This window comes from Alligator sinensis, unplaced genomic scaffold, assembly GCF_000455745.1.
Source record: "Alligator sinensis unplaced genomic scaffold, ASM45574v1 scaffold768_1, whole genome shotgun sequence".
Lineage (NCBI taxonomy): Eukaryota > Metazoa > Chordata > Crocodylia > Alligatoridae > Alligator > Alligator sinensis.
The window spans coordinates 255,249-278,292 of record NW_005843163.1 but is presented as its reverse complement, the minus strand read 5'-3'; the positions used below and the strand labels follow the sequence as shown (position 1 = coordinate 278,292).

At 43.6% G+C, this 23,044-nt stretch overlaps 1 protein-coding gene across 1 annotated transcript in view; it reads left to right on the top strand.

The window, feature by feature from the left end:
- PCNX1 (pecanex homolog 1) overlaps positions 1 to 23,044 on the top strand; it is a 138,855-nt gene that overhangs the window by 7,359 nt on the left and 108,452 nt on the right. The window contains exons 2-3 of the mRNA XM_025194118.1: positions 4,007 to 4,215; positions 17,721 to 17,826. Of these exons, the coding sequence (XP_025049903.1) occupies positions 4,007 to 4,215; positions 17,721 to 17,826 (315 nt within the window). The remainder of the gene's footprint in view (positions 1 to 4,006; positions 4,216 to 17,720; positions 17,827 to 23,044) is intronic.

Below are 23,044 nucleotides of genomic sequence, written 5' to 3'. Positions count from 1 at the left end.
CTAGAAACAAAACCTAACAACAAAAGTTGCTAGAGTTGGAATGCAGTCGGTATGAGGAAGGGTTCAGGGAACTAGGTGCATTTCCTTTAGAGAAAAAGATTGGAGTGGGGAGAAACATGATAGCAGTTGTGAAATAGCTGAAGGCTGCCATAAAGAAGAGGGGGAACAACTGTTCTTTTGCTTCAGATGACAGGGGACAAAGCAATGAGGTTAAATTGTAGCAAAGCAGATTTAGATTGAATCTCTGAAAACTTCCTGAGCATCAGGACAGTGGGACAATGGAACAAGCTACCCAGGAATGTTGTAGAATTTCTTTAGCTGAAATCTGGATCATGGTGTACACATAAGAGGTCTAGTCAGGTGCCTGATGAATCTGCTTGTCAGCTGGCAGACATTGAAAGGCTATTTTATTTAATTGCACACACAATTCTTGGTTTTATAAGTTATTTTGTTCTCTTGTTTAAGCTCTTTTTGTTTTTAAAACTGAGACACACCATACAGAGAAAGGAAGGTATTTCAGGAAAAGAAGCAAAACTAATTAATTCACCTTCTTGAAAGGTATTTTCTTTTAAAATTGTTATGCACAGGTCAAGCAGGAAACTAACTTTATTATATTCATAGTCTACTTTGGTCTTTTCATGAGAAGGAAAGGAAAACAAGGTATGCAAGTTGAGCATCTTGCATATGGGTACATAATAAACATTAGTGTTGGGGCCCAGGTTTTTGGGCTATTTTTTTTATTTGCCTTTGGCCAGGTGGACCCAAGGACATGAAAAGAGTGCACCGGAGAGGACTGTGTTGATAGAAGCTGTATAGGCACACAGGAGAATGCAGTAGAGAGGTAAGGACCTAAAATAGGTGGGGAAAAATTCTCTTGTCCTTTAGAAGAATTGCACACTAGGCTGGGGATAGGTGTGCAGATAAACATGCCCTCATCTTCCAATCTAGTATTATCTTGGTTTTTGAGTGCATAACAGTGGATCATTTGCATATCTTTGTAGAATACTGTTTGATTCCTTCTCAGGTGGACTGATGAGTGAAGTCCTGCTTTAAATTACACATGGTGTAGCTTAGCCTATGAGTACCCATTCCCATTTAACTGCATTATAGGAGTTGACTTAAAAATCGTATTACTTTTCTCCAAGACAGCTTTAAGAGACTAATCTTTTTTAATGAGTTTGTGAAGGAATGGTAACAAGCAGTCTCCCTTCTGAATGCCGTATTACAGACTTGCTTGTTTTTCTCTCTGTCTCTTTGCTAGAGACAGGACAAAACATTGGGCACCCTGCTTGCTTTTAACTAATCAGAAAGTAAATATTTACAGTACATGGCATCTTGTACTGATGCAGGGGATCCAGGAATATATTTTATCACACCCTCCCTCCCCCACCCCCTTCCCATCCACACAGGTCATGAGTTAGTAAGGAGTACTTTTAAACTAAATTTCAACATGAGCACTACCATTTGTTGTTTGTTGTATGTATAGCACTTCCTTGTAAAGGAAGGTGAGGTAAAATGTGTCATATAGTTGATATCATCCAGCACGTGTCTGAAAGTTTTCTAGGTTATAACCTTCAGTCCTGCTCTTCCATTCAGTGTTTAAAGATGGACTGGGTACAAATGTACAGTTTCTATTGGGACAATCACCATTCTGCTGGTAGAAACTGAAAGTGCACAGATGTTCAAGTTTTTTCTCCTGGTGCAAATATGGCCACTCCAGGTGAGAGAGAACCTGGCAACAACCAGGGTTAAATTGCTCCTTCTGGGAGATTTTTCCCCTAGTTTACATCCTCCTGGGAACCAAGAGGAATGGAGCCAGGGGAAAGGCTCTCTACCTTTCTGAAACTGGGTTATGCTCACCTTGAGAAGATGTGGAAGCTGGCTTCACCCCCTGTTGCCTCTCCTGTAAACTGGGAGGTGAGAGAAGCAGCAGCCATCGCTCCTTGCCTCTTCACCAAACTGGACAGTTCCCAGTTGTGGGAAGTTGGGGAGCTTTGCTGGCTGCTGTTGATGATGAGAATTCCTTGACTTTGTCATTATGTGCTTAACAAAAACATAGGCTTTGAAGTGTATAACATGTAAAATGAGATGAGAATTTTTTAATCATCCTGCTAGTAAGAAGTTATGATTAAAGGATAACAGAGGTGGTTGCAGTCTGAAAAGACTAAAAGGTTAGTACAGGTATGACAATGATGTGATGTGCTAGATCAGCCCCACACCACTCATCCAACCCAAAGGACCAGATAAGTTTAACACCATTGGTTTAGTGTTGTAGAACTTGCCCACAGCAACTATAATGTAAATGGCGCTGTACAGAGAGCAAAGCTGGACTTGTGCATTTCATGCTGCTCTGGGGGTGAGGAGGTTTTGGTTATTACCTGCTATATAGCTTGGTTAGTAACTGAGGCCTTCTTCAGGCTGAAAGATTCTGTTGCCGTGGGTTATAATGAGAGGGCCAAGAGTGAAGATAAGTCAGGAAGAGGACAGATTTGCTAGTCAGTCTCTAAATTGTTTGATTATCAGAGACTAACAGTTTGGGTAAATGGAGCTGGTTAAAGATTTAGTACTTTTGCCCCTCTATTGAAGTATCAAAGTTTAAAACAGAAATTCCTGAGGTCTTTTAACAAACTCTGAAGTTCTGATAATTTTTGGTACTTCCAAGGTTAAATCAAGCTAACGAATTCCTGAGTTATTTTTCTCATATTAAAAAGGCTGGGGTGTGAGCTCACTTAAACAATCCTTTGCAGGTCACCTTTGTTGTGTTGCTACTTTTGTATCAAATTGTAGCATGCAATCTTCTAGATTAGCTCTGGGTGAGGCTCAGGTGTCTAGGTCATATGGCATCAACAAGTGAATCTTTTTGCATGGGCAAGAAAAACATGTTTGGCTTGGGTGATTATTATGTGGGAGTAGCTCTTGAGATGACAAATCAAGTCTAAGACCATCTAGAGCAGTAGTTTTTGACCTTTTTAGACTTGAGGGCACTCAGTTTTCACTCTCTGTTGACTACGAAAAAATTAATAAAACAGTTTTTCTTTTGCAAAGAGCTCAGGAAGACCACAACTGTGAATTAATATTTGAAGCCTCTGGGTTTATCTTGTGAAGCATGTTTGCAAACCTATCAGTGCTAACATTTTGTGGCGTACTGCAATACTCTTGAAAGTATCTCAAGACACCTCAGGGTGCCATGGCACCCTGGTTGAGAATCACTGATCTAAAGTTAAAAAAAAAAAAAAAAAACAACAACAAAACCCTAAAACAAACTCATTGTAGCACCTTGCTTCTTAGTCGTCAGATCATTTTATTTAGTGCTCCATGTTTACTGTTGGTATGTTTGGTCCTTCTTTTTGGTGTTTTTGATTACAGCTGGGTAGAAAGGCCGAGTGTGGTGTGGGAATGGCATGTTTCCAAAGATCCAACTCTACTACCTTTATATGTGCATGATGCTTACTATGTAGCAAATGTAGAAGAGTTATTTGGGATTCTTAATGTAGTTCTTTGTGTCAGCACAGTGTGCTGCTTTGTATGCTATGTTTTCTAGCATGGTCCAGTTATGCCTTCCTTGTTTTCCCTTGCCTTAGAACTGTATTTGGTTTGACACAACTAATTGGAACAAGGCGCAGTGCGGTGGCACCTTTATAGATTAACTCATTCAAAGAGGCATGATCTTCCTTAAGCTATAGCCTGCCCTGTGAGATGCATTTGATGAAATAGACTGTAGCCTGTAGAAGCTTATGCCCCTCAGAATGAGTTGGCCTATAAGCTATAAGGTGCCACCCTGCTTTTTGTTTCTGCCTAACATGGCTTCTCGCCTTCCCCCCCACCCTTGGAACAAGTCATACATGTTGCTATTTTACATAGATTTTCTTACGTTTGTTTTGGGAAATTGTCTCTTTCTTCAATACACAGCAAAAGCTGCTAATTCTAGTCATTTGTATATGTGCTTGGGAGTATTAGTGTCTAAAAGCTTGTCTGCCTGCTTCATTTTCTTTTTTTCTTTTCAAAGGCCCTTCCTTCTTCCATGGTGATAGTAGCAGTCTATTGTCCAGTGATAGCAGCTCTCTTCATTGTTCTGAAGATGGTGAACTACCGATTGCATAGAGCACTGGATGAGGGGGAGATTGTGGAGAGGAATGCCAATGAACGTATGGACAAAGGAGCAAAGTCAGGACAAGGCAGTGCATCCACCAGGAGAAAGGATAGCAATGGGCCCAGGTAAGAGAGTTTCAGTTACTTATGTGATCAGTTTTTCAGTGATACTTGGACTGGGGCTCCCAAATCATAGATGGCTCTTCACAAAGTTGCTGAAATTATCAAAGCTTTTCCTTTTTTTAACCTGGATGCATTGGGTATGTTTTTCTTGGAAATATTGAATGAATAAACACATGCATCATTTGATTGTACAAACATTAGCAAGTGTACTGTAATTTGTTCCTTTGGAACTGTTCACCTCAGGATATTTGATGTTATAGCTCTCTGGTTAACAGTGGCTCATGTGGCTTCTCCTTCTATCAGCACTGAGTGTCACAACTTTGCCTATAAAGACCCGTCATTCTGTCTTGCATTTTTGGAATTCGCCAAAGGCAAATCTTACTGAGCGAAGTGGAGGGGAGGGGAATCAAACGCATAAATATGGAATGGGAGATGGTTGCCTAGGCAGTAGCATTGCTGAGAAGCATCTGGGGGTTTTGGTAGATCACAGACTGAACATGACTCAGCAACATGATGCTGTTATATGTATATATAAAAATAAAATTCTGATCTGTATTAACAGGAGTGTAATATGTAAAATATGGGAGTTTGTCTCCTTGGCACTGGTTAGATCTCAGCTGGAGTATTAAGTAGAGTTCTGGGCTTTTCATTCTGAGAAGGATGCAGCTAAATTGAAGAGGGTCCAGAGGCAACTGACAAAGATGAAAGGGTTAAAATGCAAGCTGTGTGTCAGAAGAGAACTAGTTATGTTCAGCTTTGGGAAAAGAAGATTAAAGGTTGGGACAGGGGTTAGAATATGACAGCAGTTTTCAAATATTTTAAAGGCTGCCATGCAGAAGAATGAGAATAACTGTTTTTGCTTGCCTTGAGGGCAGGACATAAACAAATATGTTTAAATTACAGAAAACAGATTTTGATTAAGTCTAAGGGGGGTGGGAAACTTCTTGACTGTCAGAATAATAGGGCAGTGGAGCAACTGGTTACGGAAATTGCTAGTTTTCGTTGGTGGTTCTCAAGGAGCTGGATGAGCTGTTGTTTGGGATGGCTTAAAGACAAGGTATCCTTTGTGCAGGGTGGTAAATTAGATGACCCTTGAGAGGTCCCATTCAGTCCTGTGATTCTATGAAAAGTATGTGCTTTATGGTCAGTCTTGCTGAGTTTTGGGAAATGAAGGGGCTGTTGGTACCGAAACATAACCTTATGACCTGATGCTTAAAGTTTGCCTGCTGTGGAGAACTGGACTACTTTGATTATCCAGTATACCTGGAATCACCTAATTGGGCCCTCAACCCACAAAGATGGTCTATAGGGAAGGGCATATCAGGAATGGTAATCCTAAAGCCAGAGACCATGCAGAAGAAAATATTTTTTTTCTTTTTCTGAGGTCTAGATGTTATTGATAGCCTATTTGCATCGCCATTGCCTGGACAAAACCATCAGAGGAAAAAGGCAAAATATTTGAGTGTTTGTCAAGGCCAACACAACAAAAGACTGTGTAAGTGTTATGAGCTTCACTGAAGTCTCCTTCATCTTCACCACACAGTTAATTTTTTTGAGACCCCAAAGACAAATAAAATTTGAATCCTTTTGTTTTTAAAGTAACATCTTTATTTTATTTTGACTGGAGGGCTACTTATGGAGTTTTGGTGAGTTCTTGAGAGCTGGAAGGAGGTCAGGGAGGTGCTGACCTGGCTTAGGCCCCCTGTCAGCCGTTTACACCTTCTGGTGAGGAGGGTGGCAGCTAGGAAGATGCCAAATTATCCTATCTGGCCCCAGGCCTGTCCACCCTACACCCACTGCTAGGGGCACTGGATGGAGTGGGTGAGCAGGTTCTCCACAGAGACCAGCCCAGGACCCCAGTGGGCAGGGTGCACTCAGCTGGACAGATGGGATGAGGCCACGGGAAGGCAGGGAACAGTGTCTGGGAGCAGGATGGGTGGCTGGGATCACAGGGCGGTGACGGCACAGAGCCAGGTTCCAGGGCAGAGCCATGATCCACTCCCCGTTCATCCCTGTGATGACACGGGGCACCGGTTTCCTGTCCTGTGATTCCATTGCCCAATGCAGGGGCATGCAGAGAGCAGATCATGGCTCTGCCCTGGGACTTGGCCCCATGTTGTCACTGTCTTGTGATCCCAGGAGGGCTGGGCCGGTCTGTCTGGCAGCAGTGGGGCATGCACCTGCTCCTGAGTAGCAGCAGCAGGGGCTGCTGGGAAGCTAAGTCTGGCTGCTGCACTGCTACTGCCTGGCCCTGGAGACAACTCCCAGCGTGCCCCAGAGCTGCATGTTGGGATAAGGCAGGTTGTGCCAGGTGGCATCTCTCTCCCCAGGCCTGGTGGGACCAGCCACACATGCCACTGCCTGGGCTGCCCCCTGTGTTAGGCAGGGCCAAGAGACCTGCTGCAGGCTAGATGGAATCATTTGGTGTGTCATATTTTGCCCACTCTGGTGTAGTGAGGCTAGCAAAATATGTATGTGAAACCTAGAAATAGACCATTTTAGTGAATTTTCCAGTGGATTCTTTTGGGTGGTAGTTGTGCATGACTTGAGTGTCATCTTTGTTTATATCTAGAAATATATATATTTTTTGGTGAGGGGGGTATGCTTGAAGGGGGAGTAGAATTAAAAAATGGATCCTAGAAGCATATGACTAAGTTGAAGTGGTTAAGAATTGCTACTGCAAGCCTCTCTAGCTGCACTTCTTTAAGAGCAATGAATACACTGTGTGTGTTGGGGGAGCTCTTTCTGGTGGTGGTTCAAGATCAGAATAAACACTTAGTGCCTTATTGCAGTGATTCTCAACTGGGATGACTTAGCCGGTTCCTTGACAGCCTTTGAAGGTGCTAGGGAGCGAGGAGATAAGGGGAATAAGTGCAGGCTCTTCCCTACTAGCTGTTCCCCTTCCTCCTACACACTGCAGAACATACTCTTCCCTGCTGGCTACTTCTCCTTCCTCGTCCCTCTTCAAGCAGGTAATCGCTGCCATAAATGAATCCACTTTTGAATTGGGGTGCCTCTTGTTTCACAAAAGTTACAGAAAGGTGCTTCTAGTTTATAAAGGCTGAGGACTACTGCCCTGTTGAAACCTATGTCTTTCATTAGTTTGGTCAGTACACTCTGTTGGCTAGGACTAAGAGAAAGCTGGCTGTTCCTTAATTCTCCCAAAACAAAGCTAATATATCCTTATTGATTGCATAATTCAAACCTGTTGATCCATTCTTAAGTGTGACATTTAATTGATTATTATGTTGTTTCACCTTCTAATTATCTTGGTAGCATCCTTGCAAAAATGTGCATTTGCTTTCTTATTCATTTTTAATCAAATTATAAAGTGTACAAAAGTAGCTTATTTGGTCAGATGGCAGTGTGGGTCTTGAACTCTGAGTCCATAGATAACTTCAGACAAGAAATTTGCAAGCTTCTGGGCTCTTCTTTCAAATTAATCCCAAGTAGTTTACAATTGGACATAATAAATATATCTTGTTTTGCATGTTTTGGAGAGCCAGATTTGTTTTCTGTCTATTGGGAACAGTAGTTTTATGAAATGTAGTTAGCTCTTCTTAAGGCAGTTGTGAGCTTGATTCTGGAGGCCAATTTGACATCATACTCCCATTTCCAGAAATTCAAATTACTAGTTGTGTTTTTTTTCACTGAATGAGGCCCCTCTATCTTTTTGCTGTTTAAAAATAATAATATTTTTTTAAGGGGCAAAAGATTGTTAAACCCTGCTTTCCTTCTGAAGCTTTGTGGATGGCTTCTTCAAACTGGCACTTTCAGATGGCCCCTGTAAGGGACAGGCTTCTTTCTATGGACTCAGGCTGTACTGCATGTTCGCCTCCATCACTTTGTCACAGTTTCTGAATGGAATCAAAGCTTTGGATAAAAAAAATTAAAACATTTTGACCTTCTAGATTCTTTTGAATCTAGGTAATATACGTCATGATCTGATTTTAATGGAAGATGTCTTCAGATCTGTGTAAAGCCTACAGTTTTTCACTTCTATTAGATCTTTTATTCACTAGTTCCAGCATCACTGTGCCTGTTGCCTCACTACTCCTCTATCGCAAATGGATTTCAGAAAATGTCAAGACCCAGTGCATGCGTGGATTAAAGTGATTGTTGTTTGCATTGTTTCACTTTCACTGTTTTACCCTAGCATCTTTTACATCCATTGGAAAAGCAAAAGCTACTAGGCCCTGAAAAGGCTAGATATGCATTAGGTAGGGTAGATTTGTACCAGTTGAGTCACCAAAGTTAATTTTTTTTTAAACAAGACAAGCTTTTGTGAGCAGAAGCTTACTTCATCATTTACTTTTCACAGCTTTTCATATATAATATATAAATAAAAATATATATAATCTACTTTGGTCAGTTGAGTGCAAATCTACCTTGCCTCCTATATGACTTAAAACTAACAAGGCTAAATATGACAGTTTCGTAGAGTGGTGGGCATCACACCTCCCTGTTTACAGAGAACTGCACTCCATTGTGCTAGTGCCGGGGTTGGCAACATTTTTGGCCAGAGTGCCAAAAACAACCTGACCTTCACCCACGCCTTGATTTGACAGCCAGAAGTGGGGGAGCCATGAGGGGCCAGATCCTTATTGCTGGCAGTGGCTGCATACACGCCTCCAGGTGGACAGTGGAGAAAGGGCTGGGGTTGTGCTGCCCTGGCCCCTTCCTTGCCATTGCTGAGGCGTGCATGCATCTGCCGCTGCCATGGAGCCAGTGCCAGGGTACCAGAGCTTGGTGCAGCAGGCTGGCTGTGGCAGGTAGTCAGGAAGCTGCAAACAGCTGCACAGGGCTCCACAGTTCCAGCATCAGCTCCGTGGTGGTGGTGGCTGTGTGTGCACCTCCAGGTGTACAGTTGGGAAGGGGCCTGGGGCAGCGCAACCCTGGCCCTCTCCCCCACTGCCCATCCAGAAGCACATGTGCAGCCACAGAACTGGTCCCAGGGCTGCAGAGCCCGGCACAGCTGTTTGCAGCCTCCTGACTGCCTACCACAGCTGGCCCGGGCTCTGGGCAGCTGCAACAGGCGGCAGGCCAGCTGCTTACAGCCTCTTGGCCACTTGCTGCCAGCAGCCCAGGTTCCATGGCTGGTGTCAGCTGCTTGGAGCTTGGGCCAGCTGTGGCATGCTGAGGACAATGGTCACGTGTACTGGGAATTGCCAATTCCTGTGCTAGTGCCTTAGATGTCATTAACTCAAACGGGTTTGAATGTCACTTTTACCATGAGTGACTTCCATGTGTGAGCTTATCTGTTGTCTTGCCATTGACATGATGGTGTTTAACCATTTGGAAGACATTGGCCCCATTGCAATTGCTATAGATAGCCACCCTATGAAAAAACAGACTCTACTGTTGTAGATTACCTCTACTTCCAAATCTGTCCAACATGGGTGGCCCTACTAGCAGCTTAAGCTCTTGCCAGCATAGTTTTTCAGGTTACTGAAGGACACAGGTGTGTCCATCAAAAAGGTCAGTAACAAGTGAAAAGAAACCTCTAGGCCAGAGTTTTCCAAACTTTTCATGTTGGTGACACACTTTTTAGACATGCATCATTTCGCGACACAGTAATTCAGTTCCGGGGGAGGGGCCAAGGGAAGCAGACGCAAGTAAGGGAGCTCCGCGGTGCCCTTCTGCAAAATGTTCTGCATTTCGCGCGACACACCTACACACTGCTGCCGACACACTAATGTGTCGCGGCACACAGTTTGGAAAGCTCTGCTCTAGGCTAAGGTTCACAGTCCTGACAGAGTCTGTCTACAAAGCCTTTCTTTCAAACCTGGGAGGAGGGTGTTGTCTCTCAAGTTCAAATATGTGACCTTAGTTAAGATTTACAAGGGGGAAGAGGCATGCATTGTAACTATTAAATAAAATATTGGCTAGGACCCTCCTTGGCTTCTGTGCTTTTACTCGTGCTACGTGGCAAGCTCCCAGAGTCCCAGGACAGCTTTAGAGCATGATTGGGGAATGGTGGACATAATTTTTGTTGGGTGACAGATCAAAGAGAGCAGTCATGATAAGCATTGTAGTCTCCATGTCTTTCATTGACATCAAGAAAATTTGGGGTACAACAGTCAGTCCAGCCCTTTAGAGCCTGCTGGGAAGCCTTGGGTCTCCCGAGAAGCTCTTTGTGTTCCTGCATCAGATAAGTGCCAATCCTTATTCTGCCATGTGTTCCTTCAAGCTGCCCAAACATTTTTCTGTCTCTGTTAGAGTGAAACCAGATCCAATTTTGTTTACTCTGTTTATGCAGCATTTTTTGAGGAAGCACTGGCAAGATTCTTCACTTCTGGAACACTGTTCAATCATGTAAAATTGCAAACAACATTGACATTTGCCCCTCAGGTACTTTGCAGTTGCTTTGCAGTTTACTCTTTGTGGCTGACAGCATCAGTGGCTCAGTCCAAATAAAACTTGCAAGTGTTGTTTTGCTGTTTGTACAGGGGTGGGTGCAAATACCTCTAGAACTTGCAGTTAGTTTAGAGAAGACAAAGGTTATGTACTGATTGCCACTGGGTAGAGTTGCAGTCTGTCTGTACTATATGCCTATGGAAAGTGATATCCTGTAACTGAGCTTTTATGCCTGGGCAGTATGCTAACAGATTGATTTAGTGTTGAAGAGGAAGTTGTTATATCCTGAAAACAAATGCAGCTTTTGGCAAACTGACTAGGCAGGTCTGGACTCAGCTATGAATGAAGGCCTCCATGAAGGCTAAGGTTTATTATTCTGTGGCTCTTGTTCATTTGCTTTATGGGTGTGGAACCTGGACACTACTGACACTTCTGACTGCTGGAGAGAGACCACCAACACTTCCTTTATACCTGCTTGTGGGTCACAGGATTTCGTCAGCCAATGTAGAAGTGCTGCAACGAGCTGGTTATTGCAGCATTGATAATGAAGGGCAGTACTGTTGTATGTGACGTGGCTAGCCAAAAACTAATGGGCACGTACCTAGGAAGCTACTATATGGAGAACTGGAATGAAGTCAGCGGAAGTGTGGCCAGCCAAAAAGCATATTGTGGACCTTTTGATGTTCCATCTAGTTCAGAACAGGATACTAACGGACATCTGGGAATGTCTGGCTGCAGATAGACAGCAGTGGTATACGAGGATGAAAGAAGGGTTGACCTCCTGGAACAACATTTGCAGTGCTGATCTGCAAGAAAAAAAAATAGACTTAAGCAATAACAGAGCAGAAGTAACAGAATAGGCATAAGATTACAGGTGGCACTGCAGAGACTGTGGTCAAAGTTTATTGCAAATTGACCTACCTTGGTTATGCACATCGGTTGCATTTTTAGAATCCGAATCCTCGCCATCCTTATTAGAAATTAGGTATGTATCTCTGGGAAAATTGCCCCATACCCCTCTTTGAAAACCATCATCTTAAGCTAAAATAGTTAGGCTTGCCTTGGGTGCCTTGACTGTAACATCCTCAAGCCTGAAGGCTGATGCAGTGACATGAAATTTCAGTGCAGATTGGTGCAAAGCATTTCATTTGATGTTTCAGAAAGTTCAAAATAAGCAAGCTGTACGTATCTCATTACTGTACTTGGGGTTGCAATGTAATTAAAATTCTTTTTAAAATCTAATATGGCCTTCAAACTGGGAAACAATTTATAGGCATTCATGACTTTTTCCCTTACCTACTAGTATATACCCATACCATCCTTCCTTGCCTTCTTTACTAGTTGAGAGGGCTCTCTCTAAGCTGAAGGCACTTTGCCTGTTCTATGGCTTAATCTTGCCAAGTAAAGCCCAGAACAAAAGGTCCCTCTAATATAGTGGTACTCAACCCTTTTGCCCTGCAGGCCGGAGTATGGATGATTGGTTCATCTGTAGGCCAGATCCAGCTAGTGTTCCTGATCCAGTGCCTAGGCAGGCACCATTTGGCCACTTGGAGTGCCACTTGGAGTGCCAGTTTGCACCAACACAGCCTTGCAGGTGAAAGGAGCTTGACCTGTGTAGAGGGAATGGGACATGGCCCAAACCTGTAAGGGGAGGGGGGAGTGGGGGAGAAGGGAGTGTGGGCTGGGCCTCAACCCAGCCCCCATGTGGGGAAGGTGTGGCTGAGCTCCAACAGGGGGAAAGGGGGGATATGGCCCAACCCCCATCCAGAAACCTAGTTTCCTGTACACTTAGAAAATGTGTGGATAACACCAAACTGGGTGGTGCAGCTGTTTTTTTAGAGCATAGGTTCTCAACTGACAGTCGGTGGTTGAGGGGCCAGAAGCAGGTTTCAGGGGGTCTGTGGAGCTGCAGATCTGGCAGGATCATGATTTCTGAGTTCAGCTGGGGCATCCCACGCCCGCTGCTGTGAGATGCACAGAAAAACGTGGATTTTCATGAATCCTTCTTTAAAGGAAAAAAACATAGGAAATGGTGGGTTTCTCCTTGCAGGCTGGCAGCATTCCAGAGCATCTCTAATTAATGTGCCACTACGTCTCCTGTATCAGCATCCCCATGCTTAGAAATGGTGATGGAGGTGCTTGAACTAAAGCTCGTGTTTGATAAGCTTTATTACTAAATATCGCTTATCAGATCAGTATCGACTGATATGGCTGGTTAATAACTGACTACTGGTATTGGCCAAGAAGATCTTTATCAGTGCACCCCTAGTTATAATTCATGTTCTGTATAGCTTTATTTTCATAAGATTTCAATTTAGAGCTTAGTAAAGTGTGTGTAGTTGGTATTGCTTACAATTCATGGTGTGCATAGCTTTATTTTAATAAGATATTTCAGTTTAGAGTTTAATTGTTTAGATGGCTTAATAACCTGTCAATTAATGGCTTTCATGGGCTTAATTCCCCTGGTTTAAATTGGCACAAGCCTTTAAGGAAAACGTTAACCAATTTTAAGTGGTGTTTTGGGGCCACTGGGCAATCTGTGGGAAGGGGTGGGACTGCCAGGGTCCCTTAGCCAATCAGAAGGGTGTGTGTGCGCGCGTGTGTGCATGTGTGTGTTGGGGGGGAGGGGGTATCATGCTCAACCTATGAAAATGGCGGCTGGACCTGGGATCTGCCCATGAAATTGGCTAGCCGCTGCCTCAAGTTTGATAGACCCCTAGTTATAATGGATCGTTAGCTGAATACTCAGCTAATGTAATTCTAATATTATAAAAGTGTAAGTCAACTGTCTCTGTCTGTCATGCTTTATTTGCACTTTGATTGGCTGACGGAAACAGCCAATCAGAGTGCTCCAAGTGTAGCGGAGCGCTACCATGATTCCGAAGGTGTGCCGTGGACCAGACGGGGTGGGCATTGCTGGCCTCGGCTCCCCCACCCCGCTCCCTGCAAGAGGCAGAACAGCAGCAGCATGGGCCGTTAGGTGGCAGCGCTCCATCCCAGTCTCCCCCCCCACTCCGACTGTCATTCTTGATGGGCTGTTGGCTAGTAATGTAATATTATTGTAAAGAAGCTGATACCATAACAGTGTGTAATAACAGAAGTGTTATTTACCAGTCACAGGAAATGATTCTTCCATTCTTTCCAGCACTGGTGAGACCTTTCCTAGAGTGCTGTGTCCAGTTTTGGGTACTACATTTCAAGAGAAATGTGTGCAAATTGGAAGAGTTTTGAGGGGGAGAGGAAATGACATGGGGGTGGGGGGCATGTTTGTTCATTATAATGAACAAACATGCTTTCTGTCTTTGCCTGTATAACATTTATAACGTTGTTTCTTATGAGAAAAGTAATTCTGAGTTAAAACGTTTCGACTTAAGACGGTTTTCAGGAACCAGTTGTGTTGTAAATCTGAGGACTGCCTGTATTTGAGTTAGTTCTAATATCCAAGTCTTAAAGCCCCACAAGTTTGGTCACTGAACAGAGAATATTTCTAGAATATTGAAGCAGTCAATTGGGAATACCTGCAGTAAGAAATCTTCAGCGCTGTTCACTGGAACTCAGGTTGCCCCATGATCTGTGGAGCAACAATTAGAGATCTTGTTACTAAAAGAGTTTACATGTTGCTTTCCAACTGTCTGCCTTGTGGCTATGTTACAATAGCAGTACTAAAGTCTTTCAGTGGCCTCAAAAGCATTTTATTCAGGCAATGCAGTACGCCATTATAAGAAGAAATTGTCATGACCCAAAGGCATGATTTTGTGTGTGCTTCGGCACCAGAATTATCCCCGCCAAGTTGCAGCTTCATTGCACGGGAGAGTTTCCTATTGCAGAGGAAAACCCCGGTGCAGGGACGAGTTTCCCGCCTATTTGCAGCTTCTTTTGCAGGGTGCATTGCTCAAGTTGCAAGAGAAATGCACGGTGCAAAAGAGTTCCCGCCACCCATATGCAAATTCGTTCCCCGCTATTGGCTAGTTCTAAATTATTCCCACGTGGCGGCTAACAATTGGCCTGTTAGCCGTATAAGAGGCTTGAGCAGTTTCCGCCCCAGCCGAAGAGGAATCCACATCCATCTCGTGGGGACTCTGGATACATGGCAGGGTAATAGAGACCCTGTGTGAGATTCAGAGGAGCTTGGCGACCTGATCCATCGCCCACCTCTTCCCGTCTTCGAGCGCAAATTTTATAAGACATATCTCCGATTCCGATTTTGGTGGCGCGTTCACCCAGAGCATCCGGAGCTCTGTTCCGTGGAGCCTAGCAAACTCCACGCGACCGTCCGTGTTGTCTGTGTCTGTAACCGCAACTCAAGCAAGTTTTCCAGCCTACACCACTGCCATCTCGGTGTAAGTAAACAATCTTTAAAACTACCGCTAAGCGTTTGTGCCTAATTCTAGCTTGTCGCCCTCCCTCTCCGATCCAGCGTGCCTGGGCTGCTGGCCACAGCCCGCGTGCAGCACAAAAAAGGGCTCGGGTCGCTCCCGGCCCGCACAGAAATTAGCTTACATAGCAGTGTTTGTCTTCCATTCTCCAGTTTTTAGAGACTGGAACATATTTCTAATTGGCTTAGCTTCAAGTTCTGATGAGCCAGATCTTACTTCTAGGACACAAGCCACCAAAGTATTTAGGCTCTCCCTTGACATATACAGTTATGCCAGAAATGCCAAAAATTAACTTCTAAAATTCACATCTTTAATGGTAGATTTCACATTCATAAAAACTTACTGAAAACTGCAAACCCAGATCAGAACCTATTAAAATGTTTTCTAAATAAGTAATTTATTATATAATGTGTATAATGCAAGGGCTGCCTACTAAGCTTTCATGTTTATTTGGACTGCAGTAGTCATGCCCTACTATACTATCCCTGCTTGAACTCGGTATTCGTCATGAATTAAGAGGGGCAAATGTCAGCATAATATTTAAAATGCTAAATGCTGTTTAACTTATGAAAAGTATAATGGGCTCGTTTTTTAATCCTCAAATTCTAGTATCCTAGATATGCATGTACTGATAGTACCATTTTCAGTTTTCCTGGCACAGAGACTGAACAAAGAGTCAGAGAAGGAGGGAATTTATTAATCTCGCATACTTGTAACTCAGCAAATAAAGTGGAAAGAACTGATTGCTGCACTATTTAAAATTACACCACAAGTGTAAAAATATAATTGGCTGTAAAATTGAAGGTCTTAGTTTTGAGGACTTTTGAAATCCGTTATAAGAGACAACAATTAAGTTTAGAAGTCTATCTCTGTCTGCTCATTTCAACTTTAGATTTTTCCTAGCCTCAGTTAATCTTTTAGCTCAAGCAGTCCTTTAACAGGTTTTTCTACAGTCTGTACAGTAGCTCTTGAACAACTCTTATGGGGGGATCTAGTAGAGTAAACTTTCTCATGCAAGTATTTTTAATTCACTTTTTAAAAGCTGTGCTAAATTCAACCAACCTAATATCTGAAAAGTCACACTTTGAGATATCTTGTGAACTAATGAAGACTGCTTAATTGCATGTTGTATTTGTAAATAGCCTCTCTGATGTGGGCAAAGGGAGTTGTATAGTCATCAGGGTCATTTTTTAATATCAATAAAACTGTGACTGTAACATAGACAAAATCAGTTAACTAGAAAATGCTTAAACTCTTCAGTTGTTCTGTACATAAATTTCCAAAAACATTTCTATGAGGAATATTTGCCATTTTGCTAAAGCTGGTGAAGTTAATGAGGTGGAATTCAATGTTTTACATTTTAATTTTCCTGGCACTGTCCCAGCATTGGTATTAACAGGAGTACAGCAGCTTGGGAAATGTTAACTGCTGCTATATGGAGCAATAAGAGCTTGCACATTTCTCACTGCTGAGTCGTAACAAAATGGTCGCTATGTTCAATTCTTATTCAAATCCTTGGAGACAGAACATAATTATCTCACCAGCTCATATTTTTAGGAGGCTAGTATATTCTGCTTTAAATGTTTTTGCCCTCATTCCTATCCTGCCAAGCTTTTCTCTCTCTCTCAGTTACAAGAGGGTTAGCTCTTGATGTGCCTGGGGACCATTCTAGTCTCCAGGATAAATTAAAATGCCTCCATGGACTGCATTCCATAGTCTCAGTGAGCCATTGAAGCAGTGTAATGTAGCCAGAATACATTGTGTTTGCACCTTCCAAGTATGCGACTGTCTACATGGCAAATCTCACTTTGGCCTATTCAGTCCTCTCCATTGCTTCCTCATGGGTTTCTTGCAGCTCAAACTGGAAGGAATGACATGGTCCTGTTTTCCTAGATTAGATCTCTGGACTACACCCTTCTCTGTGTTGCTGTTGAGTTAATGATACCTATCCTGTTTAGTTTTGGTATGTGTAATAGGTGCCCTTCAGGACCCTGTGATTATACAGGCAAAGACAGAAAGCATGTTTGTTCATTATTCAAAGAATATAGAGCAATAAAGGCCTTGCATCTTAAACTTCTTTTTTGCCAGTTGTGTAAGTTCTTCTGAGACCAGCTAACATTATCTGTGGCAAAGAAAACATCCCATTCTGGACCAAGCATGTTGAACCTGTCTCAGTTTTCACTGCTACTCTGGGTAGTGTCCAGCCACTTGTTCAACCTCATTCTCAACTGGATGGAGCTAGATGGGGATATTTCTCAATTTAGGCTCTTCTGGTGTTTCCTCAAGGAGCCTTATGTCTACCATTGTTGCATTTCCTGTGGATTTCCTTCTTTGATTTAATTCCTGGAATCAGGCAAATTTGCATTAATTGGATAACCTGAAGGACAGATGAAGTGTGTATGAGTTAGTAAAAATAAAACTTTCTCTTAATCTACTGATTCTCCACAGTGGCCTTAGAAATTCTCTAGTGATTGGGAAATTGCTGCATGGCTGCATCTGTCAGCATACAGGGGCCAGGCATTCCAAAACGGCATTTTGTGTTAATTTCTTCAGCATCAACTTGATGAGTATGCAATTTAGATGAACTTTCCATATCTGAAAAGAAAGTAGAAACCCTACAAAATGAATGTTTCTTGTATGCTTTCCAGTCACATGTGTGAGAACTGATTCAAGTGCATTGAATTAAGGTTTGAAACTGTTGTGTCTTTGAATTATTGACAGTAATGAGAATAATGGTTTTAAAAATATGTTCTGTTTTCTACTTTTTTTTTTAAGTGACCCTGGTGGAGGGATTGAGATGTCAGAGTTCATCCGAGAAGCCACCCCCCCTGTTGGTTGCAGTTCTCGTAATTCTTATGCTGGAGTAGATCCAAACAACCAGGTAGGTATTACAGCTCTTCCAGCTGTTGTTACTGCATCACCACCATAATGTAACTAGGTGGGGGTAGGGGTGGTGACTGGGGCACTAACCCCAAGTGCTGCCCTTGAGGAGGGGGTGGGGAGGAAGGGCAAAAATAGCTGCTGCTGCAGCTGGTGATTGACTGTGCCAGCAGCAAGGTGACAGCGAGTGCTGCCCTTATGTGAGGTTTCAGGGCACGGAGCTACCGTGTTTGAGCTCTAGTCACTACCTCTGCTGTTCCCAGTGAGCCATTAAAATAAAAGCCTCAGCACACTCTGGCCTTGTTCCTTGTGGATTTTCTCTTTACTTTGTCATTTTAAATTATTTCTTCAGTGCATTATGGCTTATGATCTAATGTGTTTCTTTCCTTACTACTTCATTAGCTTTTACCATTTCTCACTATGGGGTTTTTGGTTGACTTGATGGTTTGGTTTTTGTTTGTTTGCTTGCTTCCTTTTTTGTTTTTAGTTTGTTTACTTTATCATGTTTTCTTTTGATACTTCCTGCCTAATGCTTGGATGTTAAATTTAACCCTCTTGGTCATTTACATAGTGTTGTTATGGAGAAGCTGTTCTTTAATCTTAGTGAATGCCTGCATTGCTACCTTCGTGTGGCTGTTTCTTGCCATGCTGACTGGATTTTTAATAGCTATTTACTCTTGATGATAGTACTGTGTTGCACTTTAGTCAAGATTGCTAAGAAAATTTGGTGCACCTGGAAAGATGCTAAATTTATTTGCTTCTAGAGCCCCAGTTATGGGTTGTAGCTTATTTGGAAGGGATGATATAAAAATAATTCCTTGGTTTTTAATGTAGCTGCATTACGCACTTACGGTATTCCCTGGTAGCTGGAAGTATGCTTCTTTGTTTTAAACCCTCTCCTCCAGTAAATGTCTATGCTTGCAGGTTTTCTGTATAAGATTGTTTGTATGCTCCTTGTATAATAGAGCTTAGAAGATCGCTTGTTAGTTGTTACTGAGCACAGGGTCATGCTCACCTTGTGCCTCAGGCCATATCTGCTGCAGCAGTGATTTCCCTTCAGGTCTGAATCTGACCTGAGGTGCAAGGTAAGTTTGACACACCTGTGCTAAAGTAAAAGGGAGGAGGAAGGGGATTAAGGGATCCCCTTCCTGTCATATTTGGAGTTGATATTTCTCAGTGATGGAAGCTGTAGTATTAAGAAGACATAGATATAGTAAACACCTGACAGACAGAAGGTAGGGCTGGTTGGCACCTTTAGAGACTAGCTGGGTCAGAGAGGAATGAGCATTTATCCACCTATGATGAAATAGGTAGCCATCTGAAGAAGTAGGTTTTTGCCTACTGATAGAGCATTTATCCACCTATGATGAAATAGGTAGGCATCTGAAGAAGTAGGTTTTTGCCTACCGATACTCATGCCTCTCTGAATGAGTTCATAAAAACTCATTCGCATAAAATCTAAGGTGTCATCCTGCCCTGCCTTCTGCCTGATTTCATACTAACCTCTGCTGACCTATCTGCTCAGTAAACACCTGAATCCTGTTTAAATTATGGCCTAAATGCGGAAGGAAAAAATACTTTTTTCAGTTGCCAGTGCACCAATTCTGCAGGTTCAGCCAAAACACCTTAAGGCTTTACAGAAGAAAACAGCTGGCATAGCCATGTGACTTAGCTTAAGATTTTTTAATACGATAAAGTAAAAAAAATGGTGCTTTGGACCATTTTTGTCTTCAGCTGCAAATGTTCCTGCATTGTAATGATAATGGATCTGGTTCTCTGCTACAATGCAATTCTGTGTTGTATAGGGTAAGAAGGTATTTTTAGTAGAGAGAATGACGTATTAGTACTTTTTGTATGAGCCATTAGTAAGACCTCCTTTAGAACATGTTGTACAGTTTAGGTCATCTGGGTTAAAATGAGGAATTCAGACTAAAACAGGTGCAGAGAAGAGGGAATGAAGAATTTGAGAAGAGGTTGTTTCACTTGTTTAGTTGAGCAAAACGTTGAAAAGGGATATGATTATGGTTGAAATACATGGGAGTGCAAGCACAAAAGAGGGAAAAGAACTATTTAAGTTAAGGAATAAAATGAATACTCATACCATGCACACTGGAAATTAAAGAAGCTTTCCACACACTAGCGGGCTGAAGTTGGAGAGTAGAATTCCAAATGGTAGTAGGGGGGGCAAGAAATCCTATTTAAAGATGGAACTTGAAAAGTTCATGGCAATGATTAAATGACTGGATAGGGGTGATCCTGGACTTGGAAAATAAAGATTGAGGCTTTAATATGAGGCTTCAGGTGTTCAGTTTGTAAGTATATTTTAAGAAGTTTACAGAAAACTTGATTGCTATGACTGGAATGGGACTTCTTGACCTTGCTGATAGTGCCTTATGGGATTCAGTGAGCAAATCTGGACATGGAGACGAAATGAGACAAAGATTTCTAGCAGCAGATTTCTGGTTGAGCTCCGGAGGGTTTTTTTCATTTAAGTTATAAGTTTGCTCCTTGAAGTTTAACTGTTTGGAAGTATGGCTTGTGTAGGCAGATAAAAAAGGCACGCCAGGTAGTTGTGTAAAATCTAAATCAGCTTTGTTCTGTTGTTCATGCCCTTTTCCTTGAGCCTGTCTTATTTCCTGCATTGTTTTATATTACATTTAATCGATGCCCTATTTAAGGGCTTCTGCTGGTTGCCTGTGCAGTCAGGAAGGAATCTTTTCTTCCCATCTACCCTACATTATGCATAATTTAGTCCCTGTTTGTTTCAGAGGAAGGCGGGAAAGACATCGATGGTAGCTGCAGTTAGTGATGGAAGATTGCACAGGGTGCAACCATGCTCCTAGCAGTACAGGTTTTCCTTACTTTATGCTGTATATGCATTCCTGGAAAATGGTGTATAACTTGAATTTGCATAAAGGGAACCCACTTTACAATGTAACAAATAGGGATTCGTTCCAAGACCTTAACCGTACTGACACCCAGACCCATTTCTACTGCTCAGCCCCCCCAAACATGGGGGTACAGGCTCTGGGCAGCTTCAGGAAGGATGGGGAGGGGTGCAGACACAGCCAGGATTGCAGCTTGGCATTAGTGACTGCCGTTGTGCTTTGTGCCCAGCTGCAGCTGTCCCAGGAGCAGCACCACTGGGCTGCTCTGCACCCCCTGCCCACCTGGCAGCAGGACACACATGGCGTCGCACCGCTCCCAGGGCAGCTGCAGCTCCAGAAGCATGGGCACCAGCTGCCCTGAGCGGTGGGTGCTGTTGCAGGGCAGCTTCATGGCTCAGTTCCTAGGGCACTGCACTGATGGGGCTGGAATGGACCAGGCTGCAAGGGCCAACGCTGCGGAGGAGATGGGCGCGGAGCTGTCCCTGGGCTGGGGGCTTTGCAGCAGTGCTGCCCTCATGCCACCCCTTGTGTGGAGCTGGCGTAGAGGTGCGGGGAGCCCCCCCTGCACCTCTGGATGAACCATTGGGCTCCAATTGTCCCACCACCCAGCTCAGCCCGCCCCCCCCAAATAATTTTTTTCTTCCTCAGCTTATGGCGTCACTCCCACAATGCACTGCACAAAGTAGCTGACTGGGTTTCCACCACACTGATCTCATAAGAGTGAGTTTACCTCAAATATAACAGTTTTTTGGTATAAAAAGGGTCATTGCATAAGAGTGAATTCGCACATACAGAACCTGCATAAAGCAAGAGAAACCTGTACTGAGAAGCCCCTTAGGTGTCTGGCTGGTGGATTTTGCTCACATACATTTAGAGTTACACTGATGACCAGATTTAGAGTCAGGAAGGAACTACCTGCTAGGTCTTATTATAGGTCTTCAGTAGCTTGGGGCAAGATCTACTTCCTATGTTTTGGACATACTTCACCTTACAATTTCTTGGCCCCTTGCAGTAGCAAAGATATTGGCAGCATTCTTGGTGTCTCCTTTCCTTCTCCTGTGGCATGTGTAGCTTTTGATGTTCTTTTGTCGTAACAGACTTTACCGTAAAGTTTATTAAAGGTGTTGGGGCACAGATGGGAGAGCATGGGTAGTTTGGAGTGGATATTATTGTGAACCTTTCTGCCTTTAAAATCTATTAGATACTTGACTGTGATCACAGGGGACTGGAATTTGATCCATGTAATACCTCTGGGCATGTCAACACATGCAGCCGCGTGCGCTTGCAGCAGCTCAAATAGAAGTGTTGCAAATTTGAGTCGGGACTTTTTGCCTCGGCGCATGTGCGTGACATGCACTTTGGTATGGGGCAAATTGTGCCACTTGGGGTGAAATAACCGTGCCTGGCTCCTCCCAGATATGCAGCCAGGGGGAGCTGGAGCCCAGGGCCAGCACCTGTGCTGTCCCTAGCAGGATAAAAAACTTCCCTGTCCTGGCCCTATCAGTACAAGAAGCCACCCTGGCAAGTAGCTCAGGGCGACTCACTCTCAGGAGCTTCTGGGGCCGAGCCAATTGGTACCTGGGGACACTACCCCTTGTGCCAGCTAGACTGCTGAAGCAGCCCTGAGAGTTCCCTGCACCCTCTACCCACTGCAGCAGTCTGGCAGTGGGGGCTGCTGCCTGGCTGTGACCTGCCAGACCTGGATGGGGACTGCACAGCTAGGAGAGGCATCTGCCCCTCTGGGCCAGCTACCAGTGGGCTGTGGCTGCAGAGTTGGCCTTTGTGTGGCACTACTGCCATGTGTGCCCCTGTCTGGCCATCTCGGCAGCTATCACCCGGAAGATGTTCCAGGTGTGGTAGCCTCCTTTGAGCTGTCAAAGCATGTCATCCTGGCCCCAGTTGGCCAGGAGGTCAGCCATGATCAGCTGAGTCCAAGGTGCCAGCTCTGAGCAGGCAGGGTCCTGCCACTGGCCTCCCTAGCAGGAACTGTGGTGTGCCCTATTGGAAAACTGAGAAAAAAAAACCACGATAAAAAAAAAAAAAAAAAAAAAAAAAAAAAAAAAAAAAATCCCAAAGTCACTCTGTAAAATACCTCAAAATCCATGTTCCTTCACAAGTAAAACAAGAGATAGGGGCAGGCTGGGCAATGTATTATTGATATATCTACAGTGTTAAAGCAATTTGGAAGACTACCAGTTTCTCTAGCCTAATAAGTAAATTCTAAATACATGTTTGTGAATTCATGAATACATGTTTTGCTGCCCCCCCAGGGGCTACAGCCCCCCAACAGGGGGCCAAATGGCCCCTGCAGGGGCTATCACCCCCCCTGCA